Here is an 18,907-nt window from a genome sequence, read left to right as displayed (position 1 = left end):
ATCAAAATTTTGATACCACAATCACAGTGTTGGCAAAATCTGAGCATATCTCACTAACAGGATTCCTTTTCAAATTTTGAAAAATATTCATGAGTTTCTTATTTCAATTTAATATCTTAAACATATTTTTGGTTAAGCAATAAGGCTGATGACTGTACAAGGGAGCTGAATTAAGAGAATTGATGTGGGGATCATGCCCAATGCTAGTTGCCCTGAGAAGGGGGTGGTGGGCTGCCTTCTTGAACCACACTTTGTAGTGGTTTGATACAACGGAGTGGTTTGCTAGGCCACTTCAGAGGGCAGTTAAGGGTTAATCACATTGCTGTGGGACTGGAGTCACAAACAAGCCTGACTGGGTAAGGATGGCAAGTTTCTTTCCCTAAAAAAAATTATTGAACCAGTGGGTTTTTACAACAATCCAGCAACTTCATGAACTAATGTTAATTCAGGTAAGACTCCATTTGAATAGCTCCTTAAAGCTAGTTACCAGATATGCCATGGCACACACAGTTTAAATTAAAATACATACACAGAAACAAATAGATGAAACAAAACAAAGATGTCAATGTTATTTCTAGTTTTTTTGTTATTGTCTGATTTTTTTAAAAAAAAGAGGTCGTTATAGTGAGACTCCCTCTTTAATGTACTCAAAGACACTGGGCCTTCCATTCTTTTTAATAACTGCCAAAACTTCCTGAAACCAGAGCAACATGTCACTCTGCCAACTCTGTGAATAAGCTTGACAATGATTCATAAACCAAATCATCCTTCTGCTACAGCAGATTGAAAGCATACTAGCAACAGATTATCAACACATTTTACTGTGCATCAATAGTTCAGTCCTGGAATGAAAGACATTATGTCATCCGGTTGTGAGGATCAAGTGTGATATTGGTAACCATTCACAACAGCCTACGATGCTACCATAGTAACAGCATCAGCTCAGCAACTTAAAAAATCTCAGTTGAAATTCATGTCTTGAGTCTGTTTTCTGGCAACATTTTCTGGGCAAGAAATTACTTCAGAAGAGTTTTTGAAGTGTATATTTTCATGAGAGATTTTAAATGCAAGTTGCCTTTTTATGTTTAATGTTTTGGAGCTGAGGTTGGATAAATGTGTCAGAAGTAAGTGGGCTGCACTGATTCTCCCTCCCCTGCCAAAACAGAGGAAATATCCACTGTTAGAAGTTGCAACATTTGGTGGCTGAGGCAAAAACTGGCAAAACTTGTCTAGGGAAGACAGGGACAATAATGACCGAGTCTGGGAAAATAAAAACACTCTTACAGCTAGTGCTACCAGATTGATCCTTTATCAGTTTTGTATAAAAATGTAGTTATCAATAAAGCCATTTAATTGTTGTGTTACAATAGTGAAGTACCATTGTTCTGTAGCTTTTCTGAATTTATAACAGTGTGATTGATTTTAGTTTATGAAGGTTGCATAGAGTCTGGACAGTTTGTTTCTACCTCTCCAGGCAGTAAGGAAATGATTATGTGCAATAATGCTGGCTCCCTTTGGTTCTGCCAGTGTCAGGAAGCTTATCTGCAAAGCCTGCTGCTTCTGACGACCAATACAAGCATGCAACTCTTATCTGCTCACAAAGCTACAAATGCACACTGACATTAGAGAGCAGTGGAGTACAATGACGCATGGCTGATCTTATTAGTCAACATTTCACTTCAAAATGAATTTAATTTATTTTCTTGATTTTATGCCTTTAATGTAGGGCATTTATTAACAAATATGTGAAGCTGAACAAGAGCAGATAATTACATAATACACTGGACTTAATTTAAGCCTTGGGACTGAAGCATTAAAGGTCTTAGAAAAAGGGTCAGGATATGTATGTTCTTTGCTCGACAAGTGGAAGATGAAAACATAATGCCCTGATCACTTTGTTGTTGCTGTTATGGTATTAGCATCTACAGTACCGCTTTAAGCTTCACTTTACTCATAATTATACTCTACGCTCATTATAAAATAGTCCTGGAAACCAAGCATTTTGAGAATAACGATGAAGTGAGTGCTGAATCAAATGCCCCACAACAAAATAGTAAAGTAACGTGAAAAGTATGAAACTAGGTCTAGTAATTGTAAACTGTAATTGAGAGCCTTACAAGCAGGTTGAAGAGAGAAATCTTGAAGGAAGGAACCAAACCAAATGACTGAGATTTATTCAGTTGTGTATATGACTGCCAGCTCTTTTTGAATTTAGCCGAGTGTTATTCAAATCCATAATTATTTTGGGAGTAATTAATGAGCTGTTCAAATAGCAATAATCGGTCTGGAACTTTTGTTGAGATCAGGTCAGGCCATGTAGTAAGAATATAAAAAAAAACAATGATAATAAATATAATTATTATAGAATGCATAGCTTATCATTGAGATTGCAAGCCATTTAGTATTTTCCTTGTTTTGATGATATAGCTTTGCCTAATATCTATTGTAAAAATATACATTACATTACTGCTTTATTTATTTGCTTGTTCATTTATTGCTCATTGTTAGTTTGTCAGTTAAAGCCTAAAATGAGATCTGGTGCTGCTACATTCTGCCGCTTCTTGGAAGATGCGAGGAGAATCCTGTCGAAGCAGAGGATTCAATAGGTAAAGAAATCTAAAGAAAGTTTTCGGTTTGTGATCCTGGGTATGCTATTAAAACTTGCTTACATATCAGTGAGCTAAGACTGACCTAGAAGAGCAGTCTAAAATGCATAATCAAAAATATCTAAAGAGCTGAAAAGACTCCAAACCATAACAATGACTTCTGGCATTATGCTCAAGAACTGGAGAAATCGCATCACTAAATTAAGTGTGAAATTCCAATGCCAAAGTTGTAACCTCAAATACTCAAAGTTTCAAAGTATATTTGTAAAACTTTAGGAACTGAAATAGATATCATAGAAATACAGAACAAAAGGAGACAACATAAAACATCACATCTGCTTTGGTGCCAAATCTTCAACTGGAGCTATCTACTTTTTAATCCATTTCCCTGTCCTTTCTCCATATTATTTTGGATTGTTCCTTTTCAAATACATATCCAATGATCTCTATGTCTTAATAGCCACTCGTGATAAAGTATATTCTACTAATCCTGTGTGAATTCTTTTTCCCTATCCTTTGCTCTTTTATTGATAATCATGAGTCAGGAAGGCGAATGGAATGTTGGCCTTCATTGCGAGAGGGATGGAGTACAAAAGCAGGGAAGTCCTGCTGCAACTGTATAGGGTATTGGTGAGGCCGCACCTGGAGTACTGCGTGCAGTTTTGGTCACCTTACTTAAGGAAGGATATACTAGCTTTGCAGGGGATACAGAGACGATTCACTAGGCTGATTCCGGAAATGAGGGGGTTACCTTATGATGATAGATTGAGTAGACTGGGTCTTTACTCGTTGGAGTTCAGAAGGATGAGGGGTGATCTTATAGAAACATTTAAAATAATGAAAGGGATAGACAAGATCGAGGCAGAGAGGTTGTTTCCACTGGTCGGGGAGACTAGAACTAGGGGGGCACAGCCTCAAAATACGGGGGAGCCAATTTTAAACCGAGTTGAGAAGGAATTTCTTTTCCCAGAGGGTTGTGAATCTGTGGAATTCTCTGCCCAGAGAAGCAGTTGAGGCTAGCTCATTGAATGTTTTCAAGTCAAAGATAGATAGATTTTTAACCAATAAGGAAATTAAGGGTTACGGGGAGCGGGCGGGTAAGTGGAGCTGAGTCCACGGCCAGATCAGCCATGATCTTGTTGAATGGCGGAGCAGGCTCGAGGGGCTAGATGGCCTACTCCTGTTCCTAATTCTTATGTTCTTATTATGTTCTTATAACTCCCTGTTAATTATTCACTAACTGGTAGAAACAATGTTCCACTGTTTTATCCTATGAAAGCCTCTATTACAATTCACCTGAAACTTTCTCTATTCTGTGTAAAAAAATCCAATTTTCAAGCCTTTCTAACTATAACCGCATTCCTAGTATTATTCTACTGATTCTTGCCAACATCCGTTCCTAGGGCCCAAGTTTCGAGCCGTGCCTAGAACGGCGCAGTCCCAACCTGGACGCCCGTTTTTCGCGCAACAAAGTGCGTCTAAAAAAACCCTCCAGATTCTCCACCTCCCTGCAGGTCCTCTGCGCAGCGCAGCAGGAGCTGTAGGGTGGCGGAGCCAGGTCCCTGCGCTGAAAACAAGTGCAGTGCAGTGGCTCCAGGCGCCCGAAACACGCAGCCCCTAGTCCTGGCCGAATGGCCTCACTGGGGCTGCGTGAATAAGGCTCCTCCCACGCCCAGCTCCTGCTTCCTCCAGACCCGACTCGACACCCGCTCCCCGCTTCCGGACCGGACCCGACACCCGCTCCCCCCCCCCCACCCCCCGGACTGGATCCGACCTGACCTCCCTCTCCCTCTCTCCCCCCGACCGGACCCAATGCCACCTACCTGTAAATCTGGTGCTGGGGACGGGGCCCTGCTCAAAGTCTCGGGCCCGGCCCGTTCAGCTTCCCTCCCCTTCTCCTTCCCCCCCCCCAATCTCCTCCCCCTTCTCCCCTTTATCCCCTTCTCCCCCCCTCCCTCCCCCATCCCTCCCTCTGCTCCCCACCCTCCTCCCCCTCCCCTCGCTGTCAGAAACACAGACACTGACAGACAGAGAGATAGAGACACTGACAGAGAGACACTGAGGAGGGCATCCCAGCACGCTGTTGGAGGGCTCCCGGTGCTGCAGTCGGTAAGTAGAAAATGTTTTATTTATTGATTTAAAAAAAAATTATTTCTTAATTTTTTTGGGTTGATTTATTGATGTATTTATCATTTATTATTGATGATGGCTCTTTATTTGGAAAACTGAAGTGTTTAATGTTTGTAAACTTCCCTTTAAACACCCCCCCCCACCATTCTCTACGCCTGATTTGTAACCTATGCCTGATTTTCTAAAGTGTAGACAAGGTTTTTTCGAGCGTACAAAAATCTTCACTTACTCCATTCTAAGTTAGTTTGGAGTAAGTTTTCACTCACGAAACTTTGAAATCAGGCGTAAGTGGCCGGATACGCCCCCTTTTGAAAAAAAAATTCTGTTCCAAAGTGAAACTGTTCTAACTGACTAGAACTGGTGCAAACTAAATGATGAGAATTCCGATTTCTAAGATACTCCGTTCTACAACAGTTGCTCCTAAAAATCAGGAGCAAATCATGTGGAAACTTGGGGCCCTTGTCTCTGATATTGTTCCTATATTGTGGTGCCCTGAACTGCATGTAATACTCCATTCTGTGATCTAACCAATGTCTTGTACAAATTCAGTATCACTTTCTTGCTTGTTCAATGCCCTGAATTATGGCCTTTCCTACATAGAAGATCTCTCTGCTCCTCTACTCTTAAAAAATCTTACCATTTGGGGTGTACTTCTTTTCACTATTCTTTTTCCCCAAAATATACTACTTCACCTTTCTCTGGCCTCTTCCCCCCTGTGCCAACCTGTCTATGCCATCTCATATTTTCATCACAATGAGCTATGTACCTTAATTTGGTATCAATAAACTTCCCTTGTTCCTAGGTCCAAGTCATTTATTAAAAGTCCCTTGGGCACATCACTACCCATATCCTGCCAATCCAAGAAACATGCATTTGCTTGCTGTCCCTTCGTCATCTTTATCCATGCTATTACATTCTCTTTAATACCACTTACCTTAATTTTTTTAACAACTTAATAACACCTTAATGAATATGTGTACCATATCTATCCTGCATCTAAATATTATTCTAGTGTTCTGCGTGATCGGCCATTTTCTCGAACCAATTCATTTAGCTAGGTACCCCTTTCATTGCACTGAAATGAGCTAATTTCCAATCCAACACCTTTATCTTTCACTTGTCTTTCTCTTTTTTTCTATTTTCAATTTAAAGCAAATTAGATTATGGCCACCATTTCTCAAATTTCCCTGACTTGTCCTGCATCTTTACACAGAACCACATCTTGCACTGCATCCTAATTTGTTGGATGTGCAACATACTATTTAAGGAAACTGTCCTGGATGCATTCTAGAAATCTCCTCCTTATTTGACAAAAAAATATTTAACTATCTAAGGTAGACTGGAATAAGACTAAGTCCCACTTTATTACAAGTCTTTTACTATGGCAAACATCCCTAAATTGCCTACAAACCCTATCATTGACTTCTTTAATGTTTTTGCTTGTCTATAGTGTACTCCCAATGAAGTAATAGATTCTGTATTATTCTTTAACTAAGCCCTGACACATTGCACCTGGGCAACATCAATAAAAAAAGTCATTTTTATAACATGGAAAGGCTGCTTCTTACAACTATGGATGATAAAAGCAATAAAAAGTAAACATGTCCACATTGAGAAAACACTGAACATCCATTTTTAAATGCACACAATTAAGTCAACATTTTAATTTGGATTTTTTTGAAATTAAGGTATAATGACTAAGCCATTATTCAAGTAAGATTTTAAATATTATATTACAAACATACTACATGAACGAAAATTGGAAACAGTGCAAACATTGAACAACAAAGGAAGTACATTCTGAAAGATAATGATCTTTTCGGAAGCTGGGCAATTAAATGGCAAATATAGTTCAATGTAGAAAAATGTAAATGGCCACACATGAATTCGGTGGGTACCATAGAAAAACAGTTGAAACAATCATCCATATGTATTGCTGCAATGAAAAAATACTGGGCTACATTAGCAGAATAAAATACAAATCAAAAGAAGTGCTGCATGAGACAGTGGTTGGACCCTTTTATTAGTCGTGTGCAGTAATGGTTGTCATGATGATGGATTCTACTGCCTTTGAGAAGATGCAGCAAAAGGCAACAAAAGGATTATAATAGGAGTCAGAAAATGATTGGGAAAGACCTGTTTTTCATATAAAACAGATTTCAAGAATGAAGTTGATTGAGGCAAATTGTTTACAGTAATAAAGCTTTTAAAAGCTAAAAAAAAATCATTTAAAAGATGGCAAACAGTGGATTAAAGCAGAATTATTTAATGTAAACAGTAAGCATATGGCATAAGTTATCAGGAAATACCATGGAAGTAAATCGTATAAATGATTTCAAGAGACAAGACATATGTTCTGGACAAAGAGGGGATTGAGGGACATGGTGGAAAATTAGTCAAATCAACTAAAAGGGTCAGGCTTGTTGGGTCAAATGGCCCTTTCCTGTTCTTAAAATGTCTCTATTCCTAACAGAAATAAGAATGCAATAAAGTCAATAAGCTAATCCAAGAAGAATGGATTTTTTTCTCTACAACACAGATGACTTATGACTCCATTCTGTAACATGTATAAAAGTTTACAAAGCAATATCATGAATTAAAACAAGGCCAATGTTGCAATCAATGGACAAATACTTCCATTGACCTGCCTGAACACTTCAATGTGAACATAACTGAACACTTACAAAAACCTTTGAAATATTTCCATAATGTTATCTTACTTCACAAACAAGCCTCTTACCACATCCACTTAAAGATTTCACTATCATTGTTTGTGAAAAGAATGCATTTTGTGTTTGTGTCATAATATATCATAATCTGTACAAAATGTAATTTGAAGCACAGATTCTGGAGAAGGCTGAAGTCTTTTTGAAGGTGCATATACATTTTTACATGATAATTTCAGCAAAAAAAGGTTAATTCAATCTAATAGCCATTTGTGACTATTTTTGGTTGATCTTACCTCTTTAGAATTGATTTATGTAATTTATTTGGATTCTGGAGTATTACTACTCAACCTTTACAAACAGCTGCAGCATCAACATGGAGCACCAACAACTTCTGTGCTGCAGGATCCTTTTCCCTCAATTGAGCACTAATTTGGGTAAGATCCTGCATAGCACAATCAATGCATAGCAAGTAATCTGCATCTTTCACTCTGTGTGAAGACATTATTCTGAGCAAGTTCATTAACCTAGCTGGATTGGAAGGTTAACCAGCTAACTGAGAGAAAAGGCTTGAAAATGGATGAAGGAACAGCTTTGATACAAAAAATTTAAATGAGCACCTTTATTCCTTTTGATATTCATTAGTTTATTATAAGGAAGAAAGATGGTCTTGAATTTGTAAGCATTTATCTGCAGAAAATGGGTGTACATCTGTCACTGAAGTGCTCCACAAAATAAAAGAATAATGTCGACTTACCCATGTTACTAAGCGAGTAGCTTGGGGAGGGAGAGAAGACTTGGGCTGCAAAATCTTCAAACGTCATGATCTCTTTGTGTTGCTGAACTATTGCTTCGACATACTGAGCTCTTTCTTCATAACTGTATGACTGGTTAAAGAAGTTTCCACAGACATATGTAGGTAAACATATCAAAAATCCTCTGCATCTTAAAAATGCCAATTCCAACACCTGTATTCTTAACTGTCAAAAAGTGGATTATGTTTATTAAACAAAATTTGGTAGTTTTGGAAGATATTAATATTTTATAATTTTCTTTAACTTGCAGATGCACCATGAAATGAAGAATTCTGATAACTTACATTCTCAAAATTTGCCATAGTAAACTCTCTGTAAACAATATGTGCAGTCATGATCATTTATAGGTATTGGCAGCTTCATCTCCACTAGAATGTGTTTTCATATACTTAAATGAAAATAAATAATTCATTCTGTTGAAGGAACAAATTCCATAATAATGACAGATGGCTGAATAAAATTTACAAGTTTTAGATTGCAATCTATTTGCCATTGCACACTTCCACAGAATTTAACATGTTTAAAAACATTCACCACAAAGAACAGGAAAATGGAACACCCAAGTTAAGTCAGAACTCAAAGCTTTATTATTGTTATTTTTCTATTATACGTGATCATTGTGTAAGCAGTGCAACCCCAGGTGCAGAAATCTTCTGTATGGCCCAGCCATTCATACTTACAATTTGAACAGAACTCTCCCTGAAACGTGTTGTAAAACTTTGGATCAATCAAAACCAGTTAAGATTAATTTAACATAAACACGTTGCAAGACGTCACTGTACCGCTGCACAGTATTCAATTTCAGCTGTGTCACAGTTAATAATCAGCACATGCCAGACCTGCCACAAAATATTATTTAAGACTGGGAGGTACAGCAGCAAAATAAAACCCCATACAAGAGATAGACTCTGTCAAAAATCTGATTACATTATCTGCAATAAAACACCACTAAATTGCTTTCCTATGACCAGAGTAAAACTTGGAACTGGCACAGTAATCAAAAACCAGTCACCAATAACTTAAAAGCGTGACAGGGTTCAACAACCTTCCAGCTGCCCTAATAGGACCCCTGCTTGTAGCTGCTTTTCATGATACGTTGTGGAGAGCTTTTATTTTCTTCTTTGTGTAAAGTTTTCTCCGCTACAGAAGCAGTAGAAAATACAGTTCTAAATCACATACAAAACCCTGGCCACTTGTAAAGCTTGATGTTATCTTTAATGCCCTCCTCACAAAGTCAAGTTGATGTACCAATTTGGCAGCACTCAATCCAAAGTAGGTACACATAAAAACACAGCATACAAAACCTTAAAAATGGGTAAATCAGGCTCCAAGTTTTACTTCAACTTTTGTGCAAAAAGAAATACAAGATCAAAGTTTTTGGGGGTTTGGATTGGTTGGGGGGCGGGAGAAAAGAGGGTGTGTGGTGTTTATAAAATGTAGGATATATGTTTTCCAGAACATTACCGCTGTATGATGGAAGGTTATGAAAAATAATTAAACATGACCAACAAAAAGGATATTCAACTAAATAGTTGTGCAAGGTTGATCAGCGTATAATGCAGTTTGTAGCATTCTTTAAGTTTAAAATTATTTTGTGCGTTCACTATTTAATACTAAAATTGAAATATGGGCCCGAGCTTATTTATTGCTGGCCTTTCTCTATACAGACTCAAATTCGGATGACCCTAATTAATGAATAGCCCGCTTAATTTGGTAAGAGCAGAGGCACACATTCTCTGTCAATTCTTTAGGGACCAACTGATGCCATTCACAAGTCATTATAAGTCTTCTTTTCCTGAAATACATACAGGCTGTTGCTAGGCCTTTCCACTCCATATTGCCACAGCAAGCCACTGGCCTCGTCAACAGCAGGCTGTTGGGCTGGTGTGTCCGTCTGGCGAACAGGCGCTTTGACACTAAGCTGGCACGTGCTGGCGCAGCAGGAGCAGGCTTGGGCGTGACAAATTGTTGAAAGAGCTGAGCTAAAGTTGAGGCCGGGAGCCACCTGAGCCTCAGGCCCTCTATGGGCCTGTCATCAGTTGCCAATTCATTGCTTGGCCAATAGTCTGTAGTCAGCTTCTGGGCTCAGTTTAAACAAGGCAGAAACAATATAAAGCCCTTTCAGGCGATGGCTAATAACACCCTGCTGTTTAATGAAAGGCCCTGCATAACTAACACATAAGCATACAATACAGCACACAACTGCTAACAAAACAGAGACATTCACTAAATAATGTATGCAAAGACAGTAAGACTAGGGACTCCAAATTAACGTAGACCCAAATGATCCAATACAATAGCCAGTTCACTTATGAAGGCAAGCAGGCAGTCAGTAATGTGGACCGTGACAACATGCATCAAGTTTGGAAGGAAGAAGCAGGAACAATGATAGCACACTGCATGTATTAGGATTTTACCCAATGTATGCTTTAACCCTTAAAGTGCTCACTACACTATTTGTTATGTACAAACTTGAGTGTCTGTTTATTCACAAGGGTAATACTTTATTTAGTTTACAACAGCAGCAAAATACAAGCTAAGTTTCCCATTTAGATTTGCAACAGATCTTGTGTTTATCTGTGAGGCTGATACCATGAAATGCAATAAAAAAAACAATTAAGCTGTATCTAAATAATGGTTAGATGGTTCAGCACTGAGATTTTGTTGTTTTCATTTGTTAATAATATTGTTAAGATGTTGTGACACCTCTGAATATTATACAAAACTGTGCAAACAAAGGGACTTGATATTTATCAGTCTTCTCTTTTTAAATTCAGTAGATACTTGCATCAGAAGGCTTCTGTGGTTCAATTTACTGGTTCACCAGTATTGATTATCAGCATTAAATACAATTAACTTTATAAAAGAGGAGACAGATTATCACAAACATAAAGAGAAGGAATTAATTAACCAGTTAACGTCCAAAATCATATACAATGACCATAATTCAAAATACTGTAGACAGTTAGTCTTTAAATGTGAAGAATATTAAAGATATTTGATACGAGTTAACTATCTCTCTTTATGATACCTAAGTGAATTACGCAGAAACAATAATTATCAAGTATTAGATGAAAAATTCCTTTACAATTCAATTAATTTCTTATGTTGCAGCTCATAGGCCAACACAGAATGGAAAAGGCACATCAAGTCCTCATTGCCATAGCAACTGATGTCACAAAGAATGAGTCACTTTGAGAGTAAGTGCATTAGCAAAGAGCATACACACAGCCATGCAAAATAACGCCACTTAATAAGAAATGCATCAAAAATATTACTTCAGTAAAGAGAAAAAAAGACCTGTCAAATTAAGGATGGCACTAGGAACAGAATTTCTCTCCAGTCTCATTAAAAATTGAGCTTTCACAAAATTGATGCTACACAATAAAAGAAATCAGGAAAGCACAAAAGGTAAATAAAGCCATATGGTCCTCCATTAACATAAATGCAGATAATTTCTACATGACTGCTCTTGAGATTGCTTGACTAAATATTGACTGAAGTAAGAACAGACATGATTTCCGTAGATAGGATACACCTACGCAGCAAAATTGTTTTCTTCCAACTGAATAGTCTGCAACATAACTAACTAGATAAAACAGTGAAATAAATGTAACTGAAACAACGCATCCTGAAATGCAGACTTTTTTTTTTAAAGTGTGGATTTGCTGAGTTATGTACCACAGAAAGCTAAACCTATGTAACATTCTCAATATATTGATGCTTGCCTCTCCAAAAAAATGAATTATTCAGAAAAGTAACTGTAAATAGAAACCTGACACGAATATTTATTCTACTTCCCATAATTCTGAATTATGTACATCATATGGCTAACAAAATATTGTCCTTCATACAAACCAGAAGGTCCCAGATACAATTCCTGGGCTGTACTAAGTTGTCACAGCTCAGGTGGCAGTAAGGTTACTATAATTGGGCTAGGGAGGAAAAAAATTATTCAGGACTTGTGATTGCTATAAACCGACAAAGGACTCCTGCTTCTTGCTCTGCTTGAGATGCTACGTTGCAATACATTAGGATATAGTACACCGATATGGAAAATGGTAAAGGCCAGGAAATATCAAATTCACCTGGTCGAAAACCAAAACTTTGGGCTCAATTTTCCCCAGTTATCTGCGCCGTATTTTTGGTGCGCGCCGCTTTTTCTGGCCTAAATTAAAACATCCAAGTTTCCGCAAAGATTGTACGCCAGCATAACTCAGTTATGATTTTTTTAGGTTAGTTTTTTTTTTGCGTCATGGGGGCGTAACCTGATGTCCACGCAAATTTTTCACATTTATGCAAGTTTGGCCAACGTACATTTTTCCTAGGACAGCGTATGTGACCACGCCCAAAAAACCTTCTGGCACTTAAGAAAAACCAGCGCATATTAAAAAAATCAGCACAGAAAGACGCCATTATTTTTAGTCGAAGTTTTAGAGGGAGTCAAGAACACGTTAAATATGCATCATGAAGCTTAGAATGCAGAAAATGGAAGTCTAATGCAATTCTTTAATTTTGGATTTTTTCCAAAGTGCCACACCACCACCGAATGTCTCCAAACCGGGCTCAAGGGGCGGAGTGTCAGCCAGCAGAATCGGTCTCTCGCCCAGACACAGGGGCTTGGCTTCATAAGAAGCCCGGGGGTTGGAAGCTGAACTGAAGGGATGAGAACCCGTACACTATGCAGCAGCATCAAAAGAAGTCCGCGCGGGGGGGTGTTTGCCGAGCCCGTGTCCTTGGGAGGGAACGATTCTCCGGCTGACCCTCGAGCCTGGTGAGGAAACGTTCGGTCGGTGGTGTGATGGTACTTTGAAAAAAATCTAAAATTATAGAATTGCATTAGACTTAGTGCCCCAAATGTCCTCATTGAATGCCTAGCTTCCCGTTCTCAGTAAGCCTATTGCACATGCGCAGACCTGGGTGTTGTCCATACTAGGGCGTTGACCTTGAAGGGAGAGAACACAAAGAAGCTTGTCCTGCTGTTTTGAGCTTCTTACAAAGGTACAATTTAATCATGGGGGGCAATACTGACAATGCCATACTCGTCCAAGCCCTCTGCATGATGGTGCTGCGGAGGAGACGATTGATTCAACGTCATTGCATGAGGAACTTCAGAGCATGTAGGGGGATGGGCAGGAGGCCTTACCCACGTCGGGTATATCGAGATAGACGTTCATACCGGCACCCGAGTGATGCAGACTGTGTGACAGAAGACAGCGTTTCCGAAGTTGTAACCGAGATATGTGAGTTAGTAAAAGCAGACCTGCAACCTAGAAGCGTCAGGAGGACTGTTTTGTCAGTTGAAGTGAAGGTTAAAGCTGCACTTTCATTCTATGCATCTGGATCATTCCAGGCCACAACTGGGGATGTGTGCGCCATTTCGCAACACGCAACACATATCTGCATTCGGCAGGTGACTGCTGCACTATATGCCCGGAGGAATGACTACATAAAGTTTCCCATGACCACCCAGGCAATGCGTGAAAGGGCTGTGGGCTTCTCCAGGATTGCTGGCTATTGATTGTACCCACAGCGCCTTGTGAGCAGCTTGAGGGTTCAGAGATGTACAGGAACAGAAAAGGCTTCCACTCCGTTAATGTGCAGTTCGTGTGTGACGAAATGCATCGCATCACGTCAGTTGATGCGAGATACCCTGGTAGCACCCATGATGCGTTCATCCTATGCGAGAGCACTATATCTGCCATGTTTCAGCAGCAGCCAGAAGGGCAGAGCTGGCTACTGGGAAACAAAGGGTACGGCCTCGCCACCTGGCTCATGACTCCCCGACGCGTAACCCGGGTGGAAGCTGAGCGGGAATACAACATGTCGCACATTGCGACGCGCAGCATCATAGAGAAGATCATTGGCATCTTGAAACAGTGTTTCCGATGACTGGACCATTCTGGAGACTACTTGCAATACTCCCCTGAGATTGTCGGTCAGTTCACTGTTGTCTGCTGCATGCTGCATTAACTTAGCCATCATGAGGCAGCAGCAGCAGTTGGTAGTAGAAAACCTACCTGAGGTGACAGTGGCTGATGATGAGGAGGAAGATGCAGGTGACGAGGAGGAGGAGGACATGGAAGCCATGCAACTACCTGAACCCTGAGCATGACGGCGGAGGACGGCGGACCGTTTTGCCCCTTTAACGATTGCTCGAGCCTTGCTCCGGCAGCTCATCCGTGAACGCTTTGCTGCCTAAAGGCTCAGCGGCAACTATTCCACATGGACCATGTTTACTGTTTGGACCCGTTCCGTAATGTTGTGTTGTGTTAATGGAACAAAACAGAAATGACTCTTCTTTACTTCAAAATGTTGTGTTAATAATGGAACAAATAATGAAAATGATTCAGTTATAATTTAAAATTTATTTTATTCCAAACTTTAACAAACATTTGTACTTAACTTTAATAAAAATATTCTTGCATTAAACTTTAAAGTTTTCAGTTAAGATCACTTGCAAACTTTTAAACTTGTAAATTTACATCACTTACAAAAAATTTTAATTTGAGAACAGTTAAATAACAATAACATAACAATAATAACAACAACAGCAGCAAAGAAAGGCTGTACCCATCTCTCCTCCACCTTATTTTAAGACCGCCCGCTGCGCTTGGTCTTGTTGATTCCAACCCTGCCCAGCGGGGGCAGGGGGGCAGGCGGTAATGTGTAAGGCCCGGCTTGGGCTTCTTCAGAGGCTGGTCTGGGGATTGAAATGGGAGTGGCAGTCGATTCTGTCAACTGCGCGGGGTCTGGGCGTCTTCCCTTATTGCAGCAGCTAACTCCAACATTCCCTCCCTCATGTTCGCCGACAGTGTATCAGCTACCTATGACATTCCCTTCCTCATGTTCACTGACAGTGCATCAGCGATCTGCGACATTCCCTCCCTAATGTGCACCGACATTGTATCACCTGCCTGCAACATTCCCTCCTCCATGTTCCCAGACAGTGTTCTCATTTCTCGTGAGAGTGTTGTTACTTCTGCCGACAGTCCCGATACCTCATCACCCACCTCACTGATGGTGTTCAGAAGTGATTGGATGAGGTCAATGCTCTCCGCACTCATTGCCATCATCTGAACCACATCTGTTAGATCCCGCACCTCATGAGCGCGCTGTCGAGCTCTCCTTCTCCTCCTCACCCTGGGTGTGGCTTGCTGCATCCCACTGGGACCCGCAGCCTCGAACGGTGGGGCCCTGGGTGTGCTTCGCTGCATCCCACTGGGACCCGAAGCCTCAGACGGTGGGGCGCTGGGTGTGGCTCGCTGCATCCCACTGGGACCCGAAGCCTAGAACTGTGAGAAATCATGGGAAACATGTACCACTCAGGAAAGGGCCTGGCATCTCAATGGGCGGCATCTGCACCTCCTCCAGAGTGAGTACAACAGTGTGGGCTTCATCCATCACCTCCCCCTCCCCCCCATGTGCTTGGTCTGGAAGGTGGGATTGGAAGATATTCTCCTCTTCAGGCTCAACCGCGTCTGAATCTTCTTCTGCATCAGCTTCAGCCTCATCGAGGTTGGTCTCAAGTTCTGCGAAATATAACGCAACAGACAAATGGTTAGCAGCAGAGGAGGGGGCAGGGTAGCATGAGTAGGCACACACAGCGCAGGTAGCAGGCTCATTTGAAGGCCTATGGTGAATGATAGCACATTGCATCAGCCGAAGCGTAGTTGACGGAGACATTTCCATGAACCGAAACATGGCTAGGCCGTGCAGTACTTAACATTTAGCAAAGCCAGACTATGGAATTTGCAGGACTTACTCTCTCCCTCAAGTATGGGCCCAGCTTGTGCAGTGGTGGTTGCTTTTCTCCAGGCAGGACCCATCAAAGCAGCGACCCTGTCATCCAAGGGCGTCAGTGGGTGCAGATTTGCCGGGCCTCCTCTTGTTCGAGTTCTTTCCCTTTTGTTGTGTGCCACCTTCCTCTGCAAAGATGAAAATGTAACTTTTTACAGAGGGCGTCTTTCTGCTGGGTGGGACATATACAGATGGTCACAATTGCAATTCCAGTGAATAAATGAAAATTTAACTTACAGTAACTACATGACCAAGGTCCTGCCACTTCTTGTTGCACTGGCCTGCGGACTTCGGTCGGGGTGGTCACCATTGTACAGTAATCTTCTGCAAGTTGGTTGCAGCGTTTCTTCATTCCTTTTGGTGAAACTTTTGTGTGACCTCTGCTGGTGTCCAGCTCATGCCATCTGGCCTCAATTCCAGTAACTAGTGCCTCCATTTCATCCTGTGAGAAATTCTTGGTCCTTGAGCCACGTTGAATATTGTATTGAAGCTCCAATTTTTCCACTGAGCATTAAAGTTCTCACACACAACTGGCTCTTTAAAAATGGCCGAATGCAGACCGGGAGCTGTACTGGACATGCGCGCTCATAGCAGTCACGTCAAAAACGTAATTTTTTCCCCGCGCATGCGCTGAAGGGGTGAGGGCATCATTTTTTCAACGCAGATATTAGGCTCTGCCCCCCCCCCCCCCAATGCTAAAGGACAGGCTGCGTGGCACCAATTTCAAAAAAATAAAACAGGGAAACTTGCTAGTTATTTTTTTTGGAGTAGTCGGGGCCAAAAAAAACGGGCGTAATTCTTGCAGTACGCCAAAAAACGGCATTGGGGAAAATTGAGCCCTTTATTTAGTGAGTAAACAGAAACGATTGACTTCTATAGAAATAGATTCTTACAAAAGATAATTGACCGATTATGGACATTTTCATATAATGAATGCCGAGCTGAATTATACTTTTTGCATTTGTTGTGTTTCCTATCACATGATTAAAAATAAATGTAGTAGTTTCTTTACTCTGTAAAAACTCTGATCTGTGTTTAATATGTGTCAATTCAAAAAATGTTTGGCAACAACGTGCAAGATCGTTTGCAACCATCTTCAGCCAGAAGTGGCGAGTGGATGATCCATATTGGCCTCCTCCTGAGGTCCACACCATCACAGAAGTCAGTCTTCAGCCAATTCAATTCACTCCACGTGATATCAAGAAGCTGCTGAGCTCACTGGATACAGCAAAGGCTATGGACCCTGACAACATCCCGGCTGTCGTTCCGAAGACTTGCGCTTCTGAACTAGCCGCGTCTCAAGCCAAGCTCTTCCAGTACAGCTACAACACTGGCATCTACCCGATAATGTGGAAAACTGCCCAGGTATTTGCTGGACAAATAGCAGGACAAATCCAATCTGGCCAATTACTCAGCTTACTCTCAATCAGCAGCAAAGTGATGGATGGTATCATCGACAGTGCTATCAAGCGGCACTTGCTCAACAATGCTCAGTTTGGGTTCTGTCAGGACCACTCGGCTCCAGACCTCATTACAGCCTTGGTCCAAACATGGACAAAAGAGCTGAACTCCAGAGGTGAGGTGAGAGTGACTGCCCTTGACATTTTACTGAGTGTGGCATCAAAGTGCCCTAGTAAAATTGAAGTCAATGGGAATCAGAGGGAAAACTCTTCACTGGCTGGAGTCATATCTAGCACAAAGGAAGATGGTTGTGGTTGTTGGAGATCAATCATCCTAGTCCCAGGACATTGCTCGGAGTTCCTCAAGGCAGTGTCCTAGGCCCAACCATCTTCAGCTGCTTCGTCAATGACCTTCCCTCCATCATAAGGTCAGAAATGGGGATGTTCGCTGATGATTGCAGTGTTCAGTTCCATTCGCAACTCTTCAGAAAATGAAGCAGTCCATGCCAGCATGCAGCAAGACCTGGACAACATTCAGGCTTGGGTTGATAAGTGGCAAGTAACATTCGCGCCACACAAGTGCCAGGCAATGATCATCTCCAACAAATGAGGGTCTAACTACCTCCTCTTGATATTCATCGGCATTACCATTGACGAATCCCCTACCATCAACATCCTGGAGAACGGTGGGGGTTGGGGGGGGGGCGGAGTCACCTTTGACCAGAAACTTAACTGGACCAGTCACATAAATACCGTGGCAACAAGAGCAGGTCAGAGGCTGGGTATTCTGTGGTGAGTGTCTCCCTAACTCCCCAAAGCCTTTCCACCATCTACAAGGCACAAGTCAGGAGTGTGATGGCATACTCCCCACTTGCCTGGATGAGTGCAGCTCGACACCATCCAGGACAAAGCAACCCGCTTGATTGGCATCCCATCCACGACCTTCAACATTCACTCCCTCCACCACCGGTGCACCATGGCTGCAGTGTGTACCATCTACAAGATGCATTGCAGCAACTCACCAAGGTATCTTCAGCAGCACCTCCCAAACACGTGACCATTACCATCTAGAAGGACAAGGGCAGCAGGCGCATGGGAGGATCATCACCTGCAAGTTCCCCTCCAAGTTACACACCATCCCGACTTGGATTTATATCGCATTTCCTTCACCCTTGCTGGGTCAAAATCGTGGAACTTCCTCCCTAACAGCACTGTGGGAGATCCTTCACAAGGACTGCAATGATTCAAGAAGGTGGCTCGCCACCACCTTCTCAAAGGAAATTAGATATGAGCAATAAATATTGGCCTAGCCAGCGACGTCCACATCCTAGAACAATTTAAAAAAATAGACTCCATTCAATCTGGCAACTAATTATTGCAAATAGAGCAACTGTTAATCCTTGGGAATCGCAACTTTGCTAAGGGAAATGATAGATAAAATACATCTTACTGTTAAACCATCGAAAGAGAAAATAGTTCGATAAAAAGAA

At 41.3% G+C, this 18,907-nt stretch overlaps 1 protein-coding gene across 2 annotated transcripts in view; it reads right to left on the bottom strand.

Annotated features, from left to right (window-relative positions):
* The window catches only part of ralgapa2 (Ral GTPase activating protein catalytic subunit alpha 2), a 468,335-nt gene that overhangs the window by 81,158 nt on the left and 368,270 nt on the right, over window positions 1–18,907 (bottom strand). For both annotated transcript variants that reach the window (XM_070889893.1, XM_070889894.1), the window contains one exon: window positions 8,160–8,281. In XM_070889893.1, coding sequence (XP_070745994.1) covers window positions 8,160–8,281 — 122 coding nt within the window. The remainder of the gene's footprint in view (window positions 1–8,159; window positions 8,282–18,907) is intronic.

This window comes from Pristiophorus japonicus, chromosome 9, assembly GCF_044704955.1.
Source record: "Pristiophorus japonicus isolate sPriJap1 chromosome 9, sPriJap1.hap1, whole genome shotgun sequence".
In the NCBI taxonomy this organism is placed as follows: domain Eukaryota; kingdom Metazoa; phylum Chordata; class Chondrichthyes; family Pristiophoridae; genus Pristiophorus; species Pristiophorus japonicus.
The sequence above is the reverse complement of the archived record's forward strand: the minus strand, read 5'-3'. Positions and strand labels throughout refer to the sequence as shown.